Source organism: Psittacula echo (genome assembly GCF_963264785.1).
Source record: "Psittacula echo genome assembly, chromosome: 9".
In the NCBI taxonomy this organism is placed as follows: Eukaryota; Metazoa; Chordata; class Aves; order Psittaciformes; family Psittacidae; genus Psittacula; species Psittacula echo.
The window spans coordinates 1,456,421-1,474,139 of record NC_137745.1 but is presented as its reverse complement, the minus strand read 5'-3'; the positions used below and the strand labels follow the sequence as shown (position 1 = coordinate 1,474,139).

At 41.1% G+C, this 17,719-nt stretch overlaps 1 protein-coding gene across 2 annotated transcripts in view; it reads right to left on the bottom strand.

The window, feature by feature from the left end:
• Positions 1-17,719, bottom strand: part of PTPRG (protein tyrosine phosphatase receptor type G) — a gene marked incomplete at its 3' end in the record, with an annotated part of 403,062 nt that overhangs the window by 137,667 nt on the left and 247,676 nt on the right. For both annotated transcript variants that reach the window (XM_080625483.1, XM_080625484.1), the window contains exon 5: positions 106-201. In XM_080625483.1, the coding sequence (XP_080481609.1) occupies positions 106-201 (96 nt within the window). The remainder of the gene's footprint in view (positions 1-105; positions 202-17,719) is intronic.

Here is a 17,719-nt window from a genome sequence, read left to right as displayed (position 1 = left end):
GGAACAAGAAAACAGATGCATCCATTAAGCTTGAAACAGTTTAATGAATTAAATGGTACTCGGTGAATGCTTTGGTTTATGGATATAGCCCTTGTTTAAACTTACTTGAAAAAACACGGCCATGGCTCCTACTACTCTGTTTTCTAGAACTGCTGTTCCAAAACTGTCAAAGTCATCAGGATTGTAGAAGTAAATCTGCATCTGTAAGAATTAAAACCAACAAAATCACATTAGTGTTGATTCATGAAGCTTTCAAACAAGGTAATGCATCCACGTCGTACGTAAACCCAGTCTTATGAACCTGAGATAAAGGAATTCTGCTGAACAATATTGTTTAACTAGCATCTTGATTAATAGCATGACTACCCTACTGGGACAGTAACCAGGGAACAGAGTCAGTGCGATGCATTTTAATACCAAACCTGAGGATAAACAGAATGGTCAGTCTGTTTAGATGGTAAATTTTGTGCTTTCTGACAGGATCTCTTCATTTCTTTGCTCATTGCAGGCTCATCTCCTGCTCTGTTAAATGTGCTAAACATATTTATCTCAAAAACCATAGAGAATTCTGGAGAATGATTTCAACGTTTAGAGTTATTCCTTTAGTCCTAAAGCAATTTGTAAGATAAAAGTCTATCTCTGTAGCAATGCATTTTTATGAGCCTCTGATATTCAGGACTATCAGTTAGGGTCAAGACTTCTCCCTGCCTACAGTTACATTTCATGACTTTTATTTCCAAAGCATTAGCAAAAAGTATGAGACAAACCCAGATATTCTGATGTCGTTTTAGGATGAATAATGAATATTAATACTTAGGCAAAACCAAAGTGACGGCAGGTGAGAACAACGATTACCCCAGAACAGCAAATGCCACAAATACAGGAGGTCCAAAAAATAGCTTCCTGCATACACATTGCTGTTGAACAGCTCCACTTCACTACACATGCATCCATGAATAAGGGCAACTCACAGAGGCCCATGGGCACTACTGCTCTGAATGTCCTCAATGGTTCTTGTTCCATTTACTGCATTAGCTAGCCACTTCTACCAGCCATCCTACAGCAGTTGTTCAACCCTTCCATTCCCAAAGAAGCCCCTAGTGCTAGTCCATCTGTATCAACCACAATTTGCTCCAGTGGATCTGCTTTGCATCCGAAACATGCAACGCTCCCTTCTCAGCATTACACCATGCAGGTGTGCACACTTCCATAGAATAAACTCAGTACTGGTAGCATTTGCTGCATGAGTGCTCTACACAGACTAAAGACATGTGCCTCATGGTAACAGCTGAAGTGCAAGATCTGGACTTGCAGCAGTTGCTCTGGGGACCATTCATTGGATGGCTTTCACAATCCAAACCACTAGGGGTGTGCCCACTGAGGCAACACTACTGCAGGATGGTTGGCCAACATGTACATACTCATGCACACTGACTCCAGCCAAAAAAACTCTCTTCCTGGCTATGAGACAGGAATGGACCCATCAGGCTTCTTTTGCCTGAATCTGCCCATTGTCTCCTGCTTCTCTGCTGCCCATCACCCTGACCTATTCAGGCTTTCCACAGCATTTCTAGGTGACAACAAACAGCCACACAGTACATAGTTAAATGGAGACGGCAGGTCTAGCTGAGACTGTCCATGCCTCTCAACACTCTGCCGGTCAGACCAGCACTCCCTCCTGCAAATCTGTCTGCAAGCAAACGCTCTGCTTGCACCAACAACTTTTTTGGGGCTGTTCAGCTTTTTCCAAGATCGTGCTGCATGACAAATCCTCCCATATTCACGGAGGCAAGTGTTTTTCCCATATTCCAAAATTTTGTATATTGCCAGATAAGATGATGCCCTTTTATCTTGCTTAGATATGTTCCTACTCATATTTACTGATTTCCAGGTTTCTGACTGTATATATTGGCTGCAAGCTATAGGCACTTTGCCAGTATCATACATCTAATAAAACACCACCATATAGAGAAAAAGCCAAGATGAAGATCAGTCTCTTCCGAGGCAGAGGTACTTTTTTTTCCAGCAGAAGGATAAAATAAGACCACAGACCAAATGGCTCGCAAAAAAAAAAACCAACAAAAACCCATGAGAAAATTGTCTGGCACTCACTCGAGCTTCATAAAATTTGAAAGCAATTTTCTTCCCCTATTTTGGCCTTCCTTTCCCAGTGTATTAACAGCGCACACAGATTTGCTGGCAATATCTCACAAAGCTAGTGGTGCCTCCAGGTTCTGAGAGCTTGCACTTTGAACAAATGTAGACCAAGGTAGAGCCATTCACTGATGTAGAAATCACAAACAGTTTGTTTCAGGTAGAATTGCTTAAACTTCAATTTCACCAGCACAGACAAAACCTCACAAAACACTCACAAATTACATTTTACTCCCTTTAAAATACAGTCTAAAATTAGATGAACCTTCTATAAAACACTTCACTACATCATCCCCATAGTTTATGAATAAAAGTATTACTGAGTTCAGCATATGCCAAAATCATTTTGGATCACTTCTGCTCTCTGCATTTTAAAGGAATTAATTTTTACAATACACTTTTGGATAGCAGTGCAAAGGGCTTTGGTAAAAAAAGTGCTTAATTCACATCCCTCGTCTCAGCAGTGCAATTCCACAGACTAATCAAGAACCACACTCTCCCCTGATTACCATACACATTGATAACATCGTACCACGGCTCCCTAGTGTTTTTCCAGAGCGCGCGGTCCCTCTCTGTGCATCCATCAAGTCAAGGGGAACTGTCTTGTATGAAAAATTATCATCATCTGTCATCTAGTAGCTTCCTCATGTGCTCATACAGCTAGAAGGGACGCTTTAGGAGTAGAATCTCTCAGGACTTGCTATTATATCATTTACACACACATACACTGCAAAAACAGCATTAAAGAAGATGGTAAAGTTACATCCTCAAAGTTGCTCATAAAAGCACACCTGGACACCACTGAGCATTACTATTATGACAACTTTCTAATTATGTGATCACATATTGCTCTCTTCCATAATACAGTCTCATCTGTTTTCCCCATTTCACAATAAAATGTAAAGGTATCTGACGCATTTTTGTCCTTTTATAGGTAATATACATAATATTGAATGCATTTATCACCAGGTATTTAATTTAATATTTTCCATGGATGGCATAATGTTCTTTATGTACAAATTGGGAATAAGATAGTTAACTATAAAATTAATTTCACTGCATACTTAAGTGGCCTAAACATGCTAGAAAATTTTCATTATTACTCCTTATTCTATAATTAGTATATACAAGGTGCATTATGCATATAAATGACTTCTGCTGTCTCTGCCCAGTACATACAAAGCAGTAGTACAGAATGCAAAGGGGCACTTAAGCAAAGGCAAATTCGGGTCTTATTATAATACGCTATTTAGGAAATGCAGAACAGAGCATCATCCAAGCTTCCTTATCCTACCTGAATTGTGGTTTCAGCACTACAAACCTTGTGCTTTCTCAATAGCTTCTATTTTCCAAAACTCAAGGAAAATACATATTTTTAAAGGCTCTGAATCCTTTAGCAATGGGAAAGCCTGAAACACGCTCTGTAGTTTCTGTTAGTGTGATGCTCTCTGCAGTAAGAATGCTTGGTTCCACACATCCCTGCTGATCATGCTCCAAACAGCCTTCCTGGTGGCACAGGTCCCAGAGGCCATAAGAGCCCTGTTCTCTATGGCACAATATACTAGGATTTGTAAGACTTTCACATCTAGCCCTGTTACAACTAACAAGGCTGGGAAGGGCTTACATGGACCTTCCTTAATCTCAGACATGCAACACAGCACTATGCTTGCATGTACCTTGTAAAGATCTATTATAAAAGACATGTAGTGTCCAAGGAACTTGAAATTTTCAGGATTTTGATAGGGGTAAACTGAAACAAACTGTCCCTAGTGACAGAAAGGCACTTTTCTTGCAGAAAGACTCTCTCTACCCTAAAATGCTACCAACAATTACTGTAGCTACAGAGCTTTACCAAGGCAGGGAGAGAGCAAGAGTCTGCTTTTAATGGAAAAACTTTATGCTTTGACACTCTTCACACTCTGAAAGAGTAAATCTGTTTTTACTCAAACTTGAGGGAGATTTGCTGTACAGCACAGAGTCAGCCTGGAAAAAAAACTTACTAAAGGAGAAAATCTTTAGAATGTTACAAGTGCCTTTGAACAGAAGATTAGAGGGAAAACCCTCACTTTGCCATAACCCTGGAGACAACTGCCAGTCACCCTATAAAACTATGTCATGTTTTCTAGTCTCTTCTGTCCAGGAAGATCCAGTGCTCAATCACTACAGCTTCCAAGCACTCCAGGCCTTTTTCCAGCTGACAACACTGAAACAAATGAATACACCACATACATCCAACACCTAATTCCTCAGCCAGGAGCATCTTTGCTTCCATGCTCCTACCAGCTACACCACCCCTCCACCAAGCCCCAGGGCAGGCAATTCCCTTCTCCTTGGGGTCAATCTACTCTCTGCAGAAACACCTTTATTCGATCACATTGTTCCAAACTCTACAGGAATCTGGTGTTTCCCAGACCTGGCAAAGATCAGGCCCTGCTCTGTGCTTAAGAGATTTTGACTCAAAACTGGGCTGCTACCACGCTGAGCTTGTAAGGACAGGCTGTCCAAAATGTGCATGTGTATTACTCAGAAATACTGCCCACTAGAGTTCTGATTTTATTAAGTGTAATTATTTCGGTTCTGATTTTAAGTACAATTGCCTCTGAATGACTAAACCCTCTTTATGAAATGTCACTGGCTTGCAAAAACTGAGCCTGCTTCAAATGAATGACTTCGCCCCGCCACCTATCCACAAATAAAAGGCTTTGGCTCTCTGCTCAGATGCTGCTCCTCTGCTTGGCAAGACAGACACCCAGACAGAAATCACCATTCCCGTGCATGACATCTTCTGCTCTTATTACCCCACTACAAAGACAGAAAGTTTATATCCAATGCAGACCATTGTGGCTAAACTCATTCAGCACTTACAAGAGAAAAGCCACAATGAGCATTTGATAGATCCCAGAAGATGTGAGCGAGTTCAAAGCAATTCTGAGAGACTGGAAACCAAGCAAGAACATTTTCCATTGACAGATGCCAAGTATTTTAAAAATAAATAATTGAGACTTTTAAATTGGGCTGCTATCACCCTGTGCAACCTCCTACAGCAGATTCTTCTTTAGATTAAAAAATGAACAAAGGCTCATTGTACTATCACAGATGTGGAGTACAGAATATTCAATAGTATCAGGAATGCTGGTGGCAGGGAAAAGATCATCGGAATTAGCTTTCCGCTCATTTCCTTCCAGCAATCCAAGGGCTACCATGCAATTTAAGGCTAAAGGAAGGAAAAAAATAAAAAGGTTTTATAGGCCAGCCAATTTTTTGATGAATCAGGAGGCAAGACGCAGAGGCAACAGCTACGTGGTTTATTATGCACTGCTTTAGAGATTGAGAGCAAAGCACGCAGGCATTGCAGGTAGACTGCAAATCTTCGCAGAGTGGCCGGACAGAAATTTGCAGTGTTTGCCTTCAACAGTGATCACTGAATATACTAATTTTTAATTAGTACCTTTGCTCCTCGTATTGTAAGAATAAATTAGTCCCAGCCACTTCTACAACTGGGTGTAAAACCTGTCATGCAAAACCAAATCTAGTGCTAAGATTATGAATCATACATGGTTTTTCTTAATTGAAAGCTTGTATGTAGCTTACTTCTGCTTTAAATACATGCAGAGATTTCTAGCCAGTTGGAGGATGTGATCCATTTGGCTCGAATAAAAATTTTCTACAGACATAATGTAATCTTCACAGCAGCAATGAAAATTCAGACTCACTGTCCTGCAGCCTGTGTGTTTACTGGAGTGTGAGATGGACACTGGGGCAATGGAGTCTGGTGTTTGACTTCTCATTATATTCTCTTTAAAAAAAAAACCCACAAAACTTATCATTTATAACATATTCAGAACCTGCTTAGAAAAGGTGGGGGGAAGAGTGAATCGTGATGTTTTCCAGTTCTCCTACTAGAGCTTGATGTAATAACAGAGAGTATACTGCATTTTTTAAAAAAGATAAAGTTGAACAGGAGTAGATAATGGCATGTTTTTCCTGCCTAGTCTATTATTCATCAGTGAATTTTTTAACTATAGTTAGGCAGGTACAGAGATGTATTTTGAATGTCATAACTTGGTATTTTACAGTGCCTTAAAGTGTGCTGGGTAAATTGCAAAACAAAGAGTCAGACAGGGTCTTTGCCCTAACGTAATTGCAACTTGATAATGAACACAATGCTGGGCTGAAAAAAAATGAAAGCAGTTGAAACAACAGGAAGAGCAAAGATCACACAAGCGAAATAAGAGAATTTAACTCAGTTTAGACATTCCCATGCTTTAGAAGTATGGTAGATTTCCCTTTAATCTTTTTTAATAATAAGCATTAATTGTTGCTTTGTTGCCCACAAAGAACGCCGTAGGTGCATCCATGTTAGAAGTCGAGATTAAGCTATTTCACCATCATTTTCAACATTACAGCTGGTAGTTGTTGCACATTCTGCCCCTAATTCTGAACAGTGTTTAAACCTGTGAGTGGTCCAGTAACAACCCAGTAGGAACAGTGAGGCAACACGACGCTTGTAGGATTGCCCTGGGCTTCATTGTTGGATCACGGCCATATCACTTAGTGTCTTGAGTGTTAAGCCCTGACTGTTAAGAGGTGTACCTTGGCAAGCCAGAAACTTTCCTAATTTCTACTGCCAGAAATAAATACCTCTGAGGCCTGCTCCCATCCCAAACAAGAAAATCCATCTCAGGCACATCCACCAAGTCATTACACAATGAAAGCATATTTGATGCTAAAAAGCTGTATGTTGCATTCATTTGTATTTCCATAATATGAAAATAACAGTTTCAGTGTTTATGCTTTCCATAACATGAAACTTTTTTGCAATTGCTTTGTACTCTGAGTAACAGCCATATGATTCACCATGAAATGAAGTCTGGAAAATCGTTTTGGATAAATGGAACTACAAATTCAATAGAATTTCCATGACAACATAGATTGCAACACTTCGCCACAAGTAAAATGTCATAAATCATTCAAAACCAACAAAAAATCAGCAGCAAGTCTTCTCTTTCACAACACACAAGACCTCAGAATTACAGAGCTGTGGTTATTACCTCCCATGCAATGCTTCTCATTTCTGATCCTCTTTCTGTCACAAGTGTTGTTTCATATCCGACCTCCTTCCAAACACAGGAAATTATAATGCTAACAACTTAATACCAAGATGTAAACAAGCATTGAAGCGTAACAAGCAGGAGGCTTTTTCGAACCTTTCCTCCTTTTCTCATCTTCTAAAAATGTTTAAATATCTTCGTCCTGTGGTAATTATACCTGTGTATCCAGATACATCAGAGCATCTTGTTAGGCTCTCCAATTTAGGAGGCTCTTTTTCTGGAAACGTGGGTGGTAAGTGTACAATAGGGTGCTCAGTCAGTTTGTAAAGACGATGTGAACCACATGTCCGAGGGATGGAAGAGATCCAAGGAGAGGAGGAGGTAAAGATAAGAAAAGAGGATAAAAGACTACACCACATAGTATTGCTCATTTGTATCTCTCCATCAGACGGTTCCTGGCATGTGGTATTTCACTTAAAGTCCAATGGAATGAAGTGATTTTGGGAGGACCTTCACTGCAATTTAAAACCCCTGTGGCTGCTGCCTGCACGCTTGTGAGAAAAATCTGGAAAATGCAAAGCTCCTTCCCCCCTGAAAAGAATAAACAGCTCATAAAACCAGATGAGAAACAAATAGCTCAGTATTCTGTGTTTTGGGTGGGAGCAGGAGTATTTCTTACAAATCAGGTCTTTTGGTAACTTGATTGCAAAGGCCTACGAGAGAGTTTCTGCTGCCTCGCATAAATAACTGCCCGTTTCTGGGTTTGTTTCCTCATGTGTAAACTACAGTCATTGCCAATTCCTCCTTTAGCTGGATGTTTTATGAAGAAAAATACAAAAGATTGGAAATGAATGGAAAGAATGGCACAGAATTGAAAAGCATATGAAATAAACTATATGTGGAGTGGTGCTAGAGAACAAAAATCTTTGGGGTTGCTGTTTATTTGCTTGATATTGCAGTAACAGTCACAAATACCTCATGGTAACAGTACATTGCCTCTTAATGCTGGTACCAACTTCTAAAGAGCTCACATCTGACATGGCGCTGATGTCGCAGGAGCTCAGCGCAGATACCTATTGCAAGGCGCTGTATCCACATACCCCAGGGCATCTTCCCGGGCTCCTGGAGTCAACAGGGGCTCTTCCCTCCACTACTTAACTCTGACTCTGCCAGAAACTTTTTGGCTTCGTTATTGAGTAGTTCAGAGCATCACCCACAGTGGCATCACCCACAGTGGCTTTCTCTAATCGCGGCGTGTTCCAAACAAGACAAGAAGCATGTGGCCGTGGGAACACGCAGTTCTGAGGCTCCCATCTCAGCGAGAGACAAACTTTCTTCCTAAAACTGTCCAAACAGAAAAATTAGAAGCAATACTTAGCTGCTGGTGGGGGTGGAAAACTCAAACAGGCCATTTAGGAAGTGGCTAAGCACCAGATGCCACAGCAACTAAAACCAAGCTGACTGTATGAACAAAATAGCTCTGAACTCAACCCAAAAGCAACTGTTCCAGATGTCGTCTTCATCTGTTTCTCATGGTCTTTCTACAAGGAGAACTAAACTACTGAAGAAAGAGTTTTAAACTTCAAACTACCCAAACTGTCCATACTTCAGCAGTCTTTCAAGGATCCATTTACTTTCTTAAACGTCAAGAAGTGCTGCCAGAATTGAGAGAACTGCTGGGATTTCGTAGCAAAAACACTCCAGAGCTCTTCAGGGAAAAGAAAGGAGCTGCTCTTTAAATATAAACCCTTACAAAAGTACACTTTTCCTAGCATGGGTGATTAATACAATTGCATATACCATTCACTTTAAAGACGCATTGCCACAAGTATTCATTCCTTTGAGAACTCATATCTTAGCACAAATTATTCTTTTTGTACTGTGGAATTCAGAACATCCCGTGTGGTTTATTTGGGGGTTTTTGTGTGTTTTCTTTCCCTTTTTTTATATATAAATAGGCAAGGCGAGCTCTTCCATGAGGTTTAATGATCTTCAAAATGTCTCAGAACAAACTTCGAGATATTTATAGTTTTGCTGCATGTCTGAATTCAAAGCCATGCAGCAGATGGGGCACGTTTTCAGAAGCATTTTGCCGGGCGAAAGGCCACTCCTATCTCGGAGGGGATGTGAAATCCTCCACGCTGTACACTTGCAGAGCTGCTTTTATTTATAAACTGCAAAGTACAGGGGCAATTACAGCAGAACGAGCCCATGAGAAGAGCGTTCTTGGAGGGTTTCTCCGACTGACTTTTACGGTAACAGTTATAGAGGGCAAAACTAATATGGGCTTTCCCATATTTTGAGGAATATCTTACATCACATCTCTTTAGGCCAGGTTGGACAGAGCCTTGGGTGACATGGCCTAGGATGAGGCGCCCCTGTCCATGGCAGGGGGGTTGGAATTGGATGATCTTAAGGTCCATTCCAACCCTAACTATTCTGTGATTCTGTGATTTAAGGCATCATCATAGTCCCAAAGGTAAAACAAAGAGGTGTGCAGCATCAGTGGTCTCAGTAGCTACTTGCTGGAGAAAGGTGGGACAGCCCTGCACTGTGGGGACAGCACCAGTTCTGCATCTCACTTCCCTTTTGAACACGAGAGATTTTTCCAATGCAACTGCTCCATGTGGGTGTTTTACTTCAAGTTTCCCAAAAAGGCTTAACATGCAAGGAGCAAGTATACAATATCCTTTCTAAAACTCAGCATCTCTTGAAAATACCTCAAATTGAAATCCTTCACCAATTCCCCAGTCTCTTGGAAAACCTTGCACGTAATATCTCTGTATTCTGCCTCTAATTTTCTAGCTTTCTTTACCCTTATCCTCCAACTGTTTTACCAGAGTAGGAAATGAAGTCTGCACACATCTGAAGTGCAGTGTTGACCTCTTGTCTCCTCAACTTTGTGTACAGACACACACACAGAGTAGCTGAATATACCGCCTTACTGACACTGGCTTAAGGACATGAGTCGGTATTGACACGAGCAAATGAAAAAGAACCAGACTTCGGCACAGCGGGAAGCAAAATATTCAAGTAAGCAGCAGAATTTATGGGAAGGTTTAGGTGCTAGAAACTGTGTAGTCTGTTAAAGTTAGAACCTTGTCCACTGTCACATCTGCAAACCCATCTGCAAATACGCTCTGTGACAGTCCTTTGCGAAATGTCAAAGTTACTCCTCCATGCCTGTGAAACAGAAACACGAATCTAACCCTCAGCCGCTCCTGTGCTGGTACCTGTCTGCAGGTGTCGTGTTGAGACTCTCCTGGTGCATCTGCCTTCGCTGCTTGCTTGTGGCATCACCTTATCCAAAGTGACTAAACCAATCTCTTCTCTTTAACACGTCCAAATTTTTAAGGGCCCACTGATGTTGAAAAAAAGTGTGTTCAACTTCGTTGGCGTCCTGATGAACACAACAGCACCACTGGGCTGGCATCCGAGTCCAAACCGTAGGGGGTTTGGCTCATCCCAGGTTTCGGTGTTTGCTCCTCGTGGAAGGCATGCCCAGTTGTGTCCCTGCTCAGCCAGGCTCTGTGCCAGCTTTGTCCCTTCCCTCTACTCTCCATTTTAATAAACAGAAACGAGTCTCAAGCCAGAGAGTCACATTTCCACCCTGGCTCACATCCGTGTATATCTGAAAGCACCTTTTCTGCCTCAGCAGCTCACATTTGAACAATTCCCCTGGCTAACAGGCACCACAGCAGTTCTGGTTTTCAGTATGACAGCTGCTGATTTTCTCCAGACTTTGGGTTTCTCTGGCTCTAGAAATGGCCAGCCCTATTAATTCTTGCTCATGGCACTGCTGTCTCCACCAGCCCCAGGGACTTGGTTTGCACTGCTACCACCAATGGAGACTGGAAATGCTGCAACATGGTGCAGACCCTCACTGTTGATACAGAGAGCATGAGCCTGCGGCCATGGCTGGGGCTGCGGTAGGCAGGGAGGTATCACCTATGACACAAAACCCCACCATCCTTTGTGCCACTGGTACATTTACCTCTCCTGCCACTGTTCTGCGGAGCCCAAAATGCCTTGATGGAATTTTTGAAATATGGGAGTTGCACAAGCAAAGTCTTTATCAGAAATCTGATAATTAACCTGCATAACTAATTTCCCTTCTGGCAGCAGGCACAGGTCGGAACAAAAAGTCTATTCAATGCCTACTGAGAGAAGACGCCTGTATTTCATGTTTACTTTTTATTTTAGGGACAAAAGGCCTCAAAGAGTCAAATTCCTTGCAATTTCAACACAGTGTCCTGAATAATACATAAAGCAGCTACGCTCTTATCCCTAAAACCACAGGTGTGAACCAGATGTCATGCTTATCTTCTCTTGAGATTACAGCAAACAATCGCCCACCTTCAGAATATAAAGTAAGCTTTGGATCAAGAAGCCTGAAATATATTAAAAGCATGGCACTGACGTTAAAAATTCAAGCATTAACCTACAAATCACTGATTCATTCGAGAGTCTGTTTATAGCCTATGTCCTATAAAAGTTACATTTCTTCTACTTGACCTTTTTATAACAAACATATTACGAAAAACAAATCTGAACTAAAACTGCTTGCATATATCTCAGTCTGGGTCAGCAGGGTATTGCCAGACAGACTGTTCAAATATACCGTGCCACCTATGTAAAATACACCATGGCTCAAGGAACAGAATTAAAGTTAAAGCCTTGAGTTTTATACTTTCCCATTATTGTAATAAAGGTTTAGAAGAAGGTGAGCATACGCTGCACTCAAATAGTGAAAGAAGATTAAACCTAGACAGGTATCTCAAAGAGAATTTGAAAGTTAACTCACTACATGGTACATGACACGGTGCAAATGACGCTTTAACTACACAGCCTGCGTCATAACCAACCACCTAAATGTGCGTATCCAGAGGATATTCCAAAATACCCAGTCTCAAGGAAATAACGATTCCCTCATTCAACCAGCAAACATCAGCAGTATGTTAAGAGTTTGTTACTGGGGGCATTTCAGAGAGACAACAACAGGGTCTTCCTCACCAGATGCACAAGATAATCATGTCAGTACTTGTATCGCAGTATTTTCTCTCTTCAACCAGGTCCAGGCACCACCTCCTGACCCCTGTGCTGACACCTCGGGAGCAGCAGTGCTTGCTGCAGAGGGTGAGGGTCTGTTGTCTCTGATAGATGGTTCATGTCCTGTTTCAGTTTTTCTCTCTCCCCCCAGGTAGCTTCATCATTTAACGCAGTGTGCCTGGTTTCCTTCCACAGCATCCCCTGTCAAACAGACACACTCCAAAGGCTGTCAGCATCGAATGCTAGTATTTCACTAAGAGAAGCCTTCCAGGTCAATTTATGACAGAAATATTGCAGGTTTGTAATAAGAACCCTAGATAAGAAAGCCTTGTGTTTACTCAATAATCCCCAGATTCACTTACTAAAAGCATGCATCTCGCTCTCATAGCTGAAGAGAAAAGGTGGTGAACACGACCTGGATCAACAGCTGTAATGTCATCTGTTCAGTCTTCAGGGAGTTGAACTACCCTGTTCATATAACAGTATTCACCAGTGACCCAGAGCCTATTTCTGCCCTCCAGCAACAGAGCCTGTGACTCTAGGGGAAAAGGCATCCAACATCTTGGCTCACTCACGTCAATAAAACCGAATATGAAAAGTCACAGGCTAAGGTGTTAACCTGACCCTGTCTATAATGCTGAACAGTCAAACTTGGTTTGAGTTGAGAGCACAGACCCAGGCTGCTCAGCTCCACTGCAACACTAATGATTTAAAACATCTTTAGAATCTTTTATTAGAGATACAAAAGAAAAGAATAGTACAGAAAAAGAGTTTCAAATATAAACAACTAAGTCTTCAAGCTTCACCATATGCTTTATCCCCATCTCTGTTATCAAACAGGTTCTTCTTACAAGGACAACCTTTGGATGGTAATAAATGAGGTGACAAACGCTGCTCTTCAGAAAAACAAGTGAGATAGGTTAGAGCTAGTTCTGGAGCCCAGTCCTAACGTCTGCAGAAAAAAACATCATCATGGCAAAAAGAAGTGCACACAAAGATAACAGCTTCTGCAACTGATACTTGCAACTTCATTACTGTGGAAAACAGGCAATGAAAGTGGTTGTTATCAGCCATGCCAACACCTGAAAATTCCTGTCAGGTAGCACAGGGCACAGCTTTTCCCTGCCTTGTCAGCCATGGGATCACAGCAGCGCTGTGAAAGGGACTTACTATGTGTCTGGACTTACTATGCCAAAGCATTTTGAGGTTGGGCAATCCGAACTGCCCACATCATATGTACCATGGAGCAGACATTTTTCCTGTTGGCTGTACTCATTTCCTAATAACTTCTTATCTTCCTATTTGCCTTTTTGCTACTGCTGAGCACTGAGCTCATACATTCAGACAGCTCTGTGACTCCGGGAACGTATTTCCTTGAGTGGCAATAACTAATTTAATGTTCATTACTATATGTGCAAACTCAGAGTCGCAGTTAAACTAGAAAATGAGGTTTATATGATTCTGCTTTGTGTGTGTCTGCAGATGACATGTCAGTCCCTTGTAATAACTTCAGAGCGCGCTGACCAATTTCATCAAAACCTGACTGCTCACTCGTGTTCTCAAAGACTTTACACCCATGCCAGTTCCTTTGCAATTAAGTGGCGAAGCTGAAGAGAGACCCAATTAGTTTCACAAGTATGGATGAAATATTGAAGACTCTCCCTGCCCTCCTTCACAAAGCACTTCATCATCATGCCTGGCATGGATAGCAGCCACTTCACGTTCCCTCCAAACTCGGCAGTGCTGCACACGGGTAAGCTCTTTTGGCTTGAGAGCCGTACTGCGTTCATTCCCGCACCCAGGACGGTACCAGGTCACACAACGTTTCACTCAGCAGGGCTGACATCAGGAGGTGTGTATTCCCACAAGTCACTGAGAAAATACCAGCATTTGGATCTAAGCACACACAATATTAATGAAAATCCACCATTCTGTTAAATATTGTAGTATGGTAGCTTTTATCATAAAGCCTCTCAGTATTTAAATACTTCAGGCAGTGTAGACATTTATACAACTAGCAGTAGATGAATTTTCAAATAGATACTTCTGAATAATTATCCTCTTGAGACAGCACCAATTGCTAAATAATGCCTCAGTTTAATAGCACATAGCTGTTAAGAAATGAACAATTCTGGGGACTATTAAATCTCTCAGAAATCTAACAAAGATGGTGATAAATACCTTACACTCTATTTTAGCCCTCATGTGGATGAGGAATAGGCCATTTTTATCTCACCTGTTAACTGGACTTCAAAGACTATTCCTTAGAAAATTAGGGGGCAGTTTCTCCTACTTGCTTTAATATGGTAGGATATGCAAATCTGTTCTTCCAGACGTCAGCAAAGGCTCCTTAAGAGCAAAATTAGCACTCAGACTCACAGGGAAAGCTGTCTTAGCAAAACATATCGGAGGAAGAATAATGGATGGGATAGCTGAGTGGGAACTCCTGAAATGCCATAATCCTTATGGATCAACTGGCAAGGAATAACTGGTCTGTCCCCAGAACATCCCTCTGTCATTTTAGGAAAGAATTGCTGAGCAAAAAAATACAGGGAACAGAAAGAGTATTCAATCCAAACTCACGCCAATGAATGAAGGCATGACTGGGGAGAGAGTTTTGAGATGAATCTGCTTTTATGACACACACAAAGCTCTAGAATATAAGGAAAATGCATACCTCTTGTTCATATAAAATGCTAGCCTTTATTCATGCTCCCTAAAGATGTTTCTCCTAAAACTCAGCCTGCTTGCATTCTACTTACTGCTCATAAAAGAGCCTGGGGAAGGAAATTTGCATTCTCTGGTCACCAGAGGTCTGTGAATAGAGTGATTCAGCATGCCCCTCTGTAGAGAAGGTTGCTGTTTCACAGTCAAGAGCAAAAAGATGGAAGCAAAAGGCATAAAAGTCCTTGTCTCCTCATCATTTCATTTGTCAGGGCATTCAGAAAACTTTAGAGATGAAGAGTTTTCCAAAGCAAACCGTGTCAGATTGTGTTTTCCCCCACGCTACTTCATCCAGTGGCCCAGCTTCATTTCAAAACCAGCCATCAGTAATGCACAGAAGAGGCCAACTCCTTATACAGAGAAAGGAGAAGTTAAGATTACTGCAGTCAAGCCAATTTGTAGCAACTGACTGACTCCTAGTTTCAAGTAGTTTCATCATCATTTCACAGTGTGTCATAAAATGCTCCTATACGTCATTCGGCTTTGAATGACGAATGAAAACAAGATGAAGGATTTGATAACTTGGTGATCAAAATTTTCCATTGAACTTTCTTCCTCATTAGAAAAAGTTACATAAAAATAAAAAAGAGAAAGATTAATACAGAAGTGCCAGATTTGAAGCAATGATTGAGGACTTTACATAAAAAAAGCTCAAAAAGGACAGTGAAGTATTTTTAGGTACGCAATAAAACTCAGCATTTAAACATATATATATGTCACTTCGGGTTCAGCATGCGATAAATTTCCATTAGTATCTCACTGACAATTGAAGCCTGGCTGAATACTAAATAAAGCTGTATGGCTGTTCTGCTAAACCCTGTTGTGGGAAAGAAGGAAGGTCTGAAAACGCAGGAGAAACAGTCTGTGTGTGAGGTTCAATCACAAATGCTTCTTCTATGGCCACCCCAGGAATAGAAGTGGAAGGGGAACACTCTCACCGCATAACGAAATCACTTCTCCTGGACCTAAATGTAGCTTCCACCTTGACCTGCGAAGGATTTCCCTTCAAACAGCTGTATTGTACCTAGCTTCAGTTTCTGTGGATCAGTAAGTCATCAAGGGAAACAGAAGCAGCAACTCTCTGAGTCTTCCCATCATGAAATTTACTGAGATTTAATAAATGCAGAAGATACTCTCCAGAGCCTTACATGGAAGAAGCTTCTAGAGCTGTTGTGCTGAGACCTGCAGGAACAAAGCTCCAGTATATTCAGAAGTAAGTTTGCACAGATAAAATGCTATCTTACAATTTCAGTTAATGATGGCTCAGCAAGTGAGGATATGAAGGAAGACAATGTCCTTAATATACACAGTGACTTTATTACTCTGATGTCTGGACCCACCTGTGAGGTTTCATTCCTCAGGAAGCCACACTAACAGCCTCCACACCAAAAAAATCATGCTAGCTATACTGTGTGATATCAAATATAATCTTCTAGACAAATGCAAGAGTATTCACTGACAAATATACTGAGTCCTGCCTCTATTCAGATAAAGCATTTGACCAGTGCAACCTGACAAATACCAGATGAGTGCAATAAGTTATAAGCAGTGTAACACAGCACAATTGATGGGTTTAGGTTCATTGTCTTAATTTTATCACTTTGATATTCATTTTTTACCCATACAGAGATAAAACAAGTTAAACCAGTGCAATGCTAGACAGGGATTAAATCTTAGAAGTTGGATGCTGAGAATAAAATCAACAGTCGGTGAGAGTGAGGGCTCTTTGAAGCAGAGCCCTCACTTCAAAGCCAGCCATTTGTAAACTATCTGGACCAGGGGCAGCATCTGTGCTTGGTGTTCACACAGGACCCAACCCAACAAAGATGAAGCTTGGTTCAAAAGACACTACAATCACAGAAGGCAGCAAAACACAGGACTTCTGCACAGTATTTTCAGCTCGGAGAGAAGAACATCAAAATAGAGGCAAGAATTACTTGGATTTTCTCTGGCCTAACTAGATGTGCAAACATTTCCGAGGGAAGATGGTTTAAAGAAGACCTAATGCATAAAATAATCAACTATTGGAGCTGACTCAACTTAGGTGAGATTTCTTCCTCCTCCTTTCCTTATCATAACATGATTACAGTCACATATAAATCTGAGTTTGTAATCACTATCATCTTGCCCTTTCCCATGTTAACAGCAGCACAGCATAAATAAGGATGAATCTTCCTCCACAGGAATAACGTCAGGCATTTTACTAAATCCGTGATAGAAAGGAATTTCACCCACTGTTAGATCCTCTTTATCACATGCAGAATTTTGTCATATCTCACCAAGAAATAGTGGCTATATGCACAGAGCTTTAAAAGATTCAGAGCTTCCACATAAATAAACACATACATACACACAAAAGCGCAGGGAAACAATAGGCTCCTTTTCAGTAGGATGCTGTGAAAAACAATGTTTATTTCCCCTTAAATGCGTGAAATTACAATAACTGATTGTCAGACCACTACAGCCTACTTATAAAACTCTGAGAAATTTTAGCTATTTGCAAACTAGTATGGAATGATTTCCAAAGGCCTTTGTTAATGCCTGTCCCCAGAGAGGATGGAGATAATGCGGGAATCCCACCCACCACAAGAACAAATCAATATTTTAACATTCTTACTACGATAGTGTTTACATCTCACAAAGAGCCACCAGGAAAGTGAGCCACAGCTAATCCTGTAATTTAAAACCCCTCACAGACCAAGGTAAAGCTGTACACCTCGTATTTTGGGTTATTTTTGCCT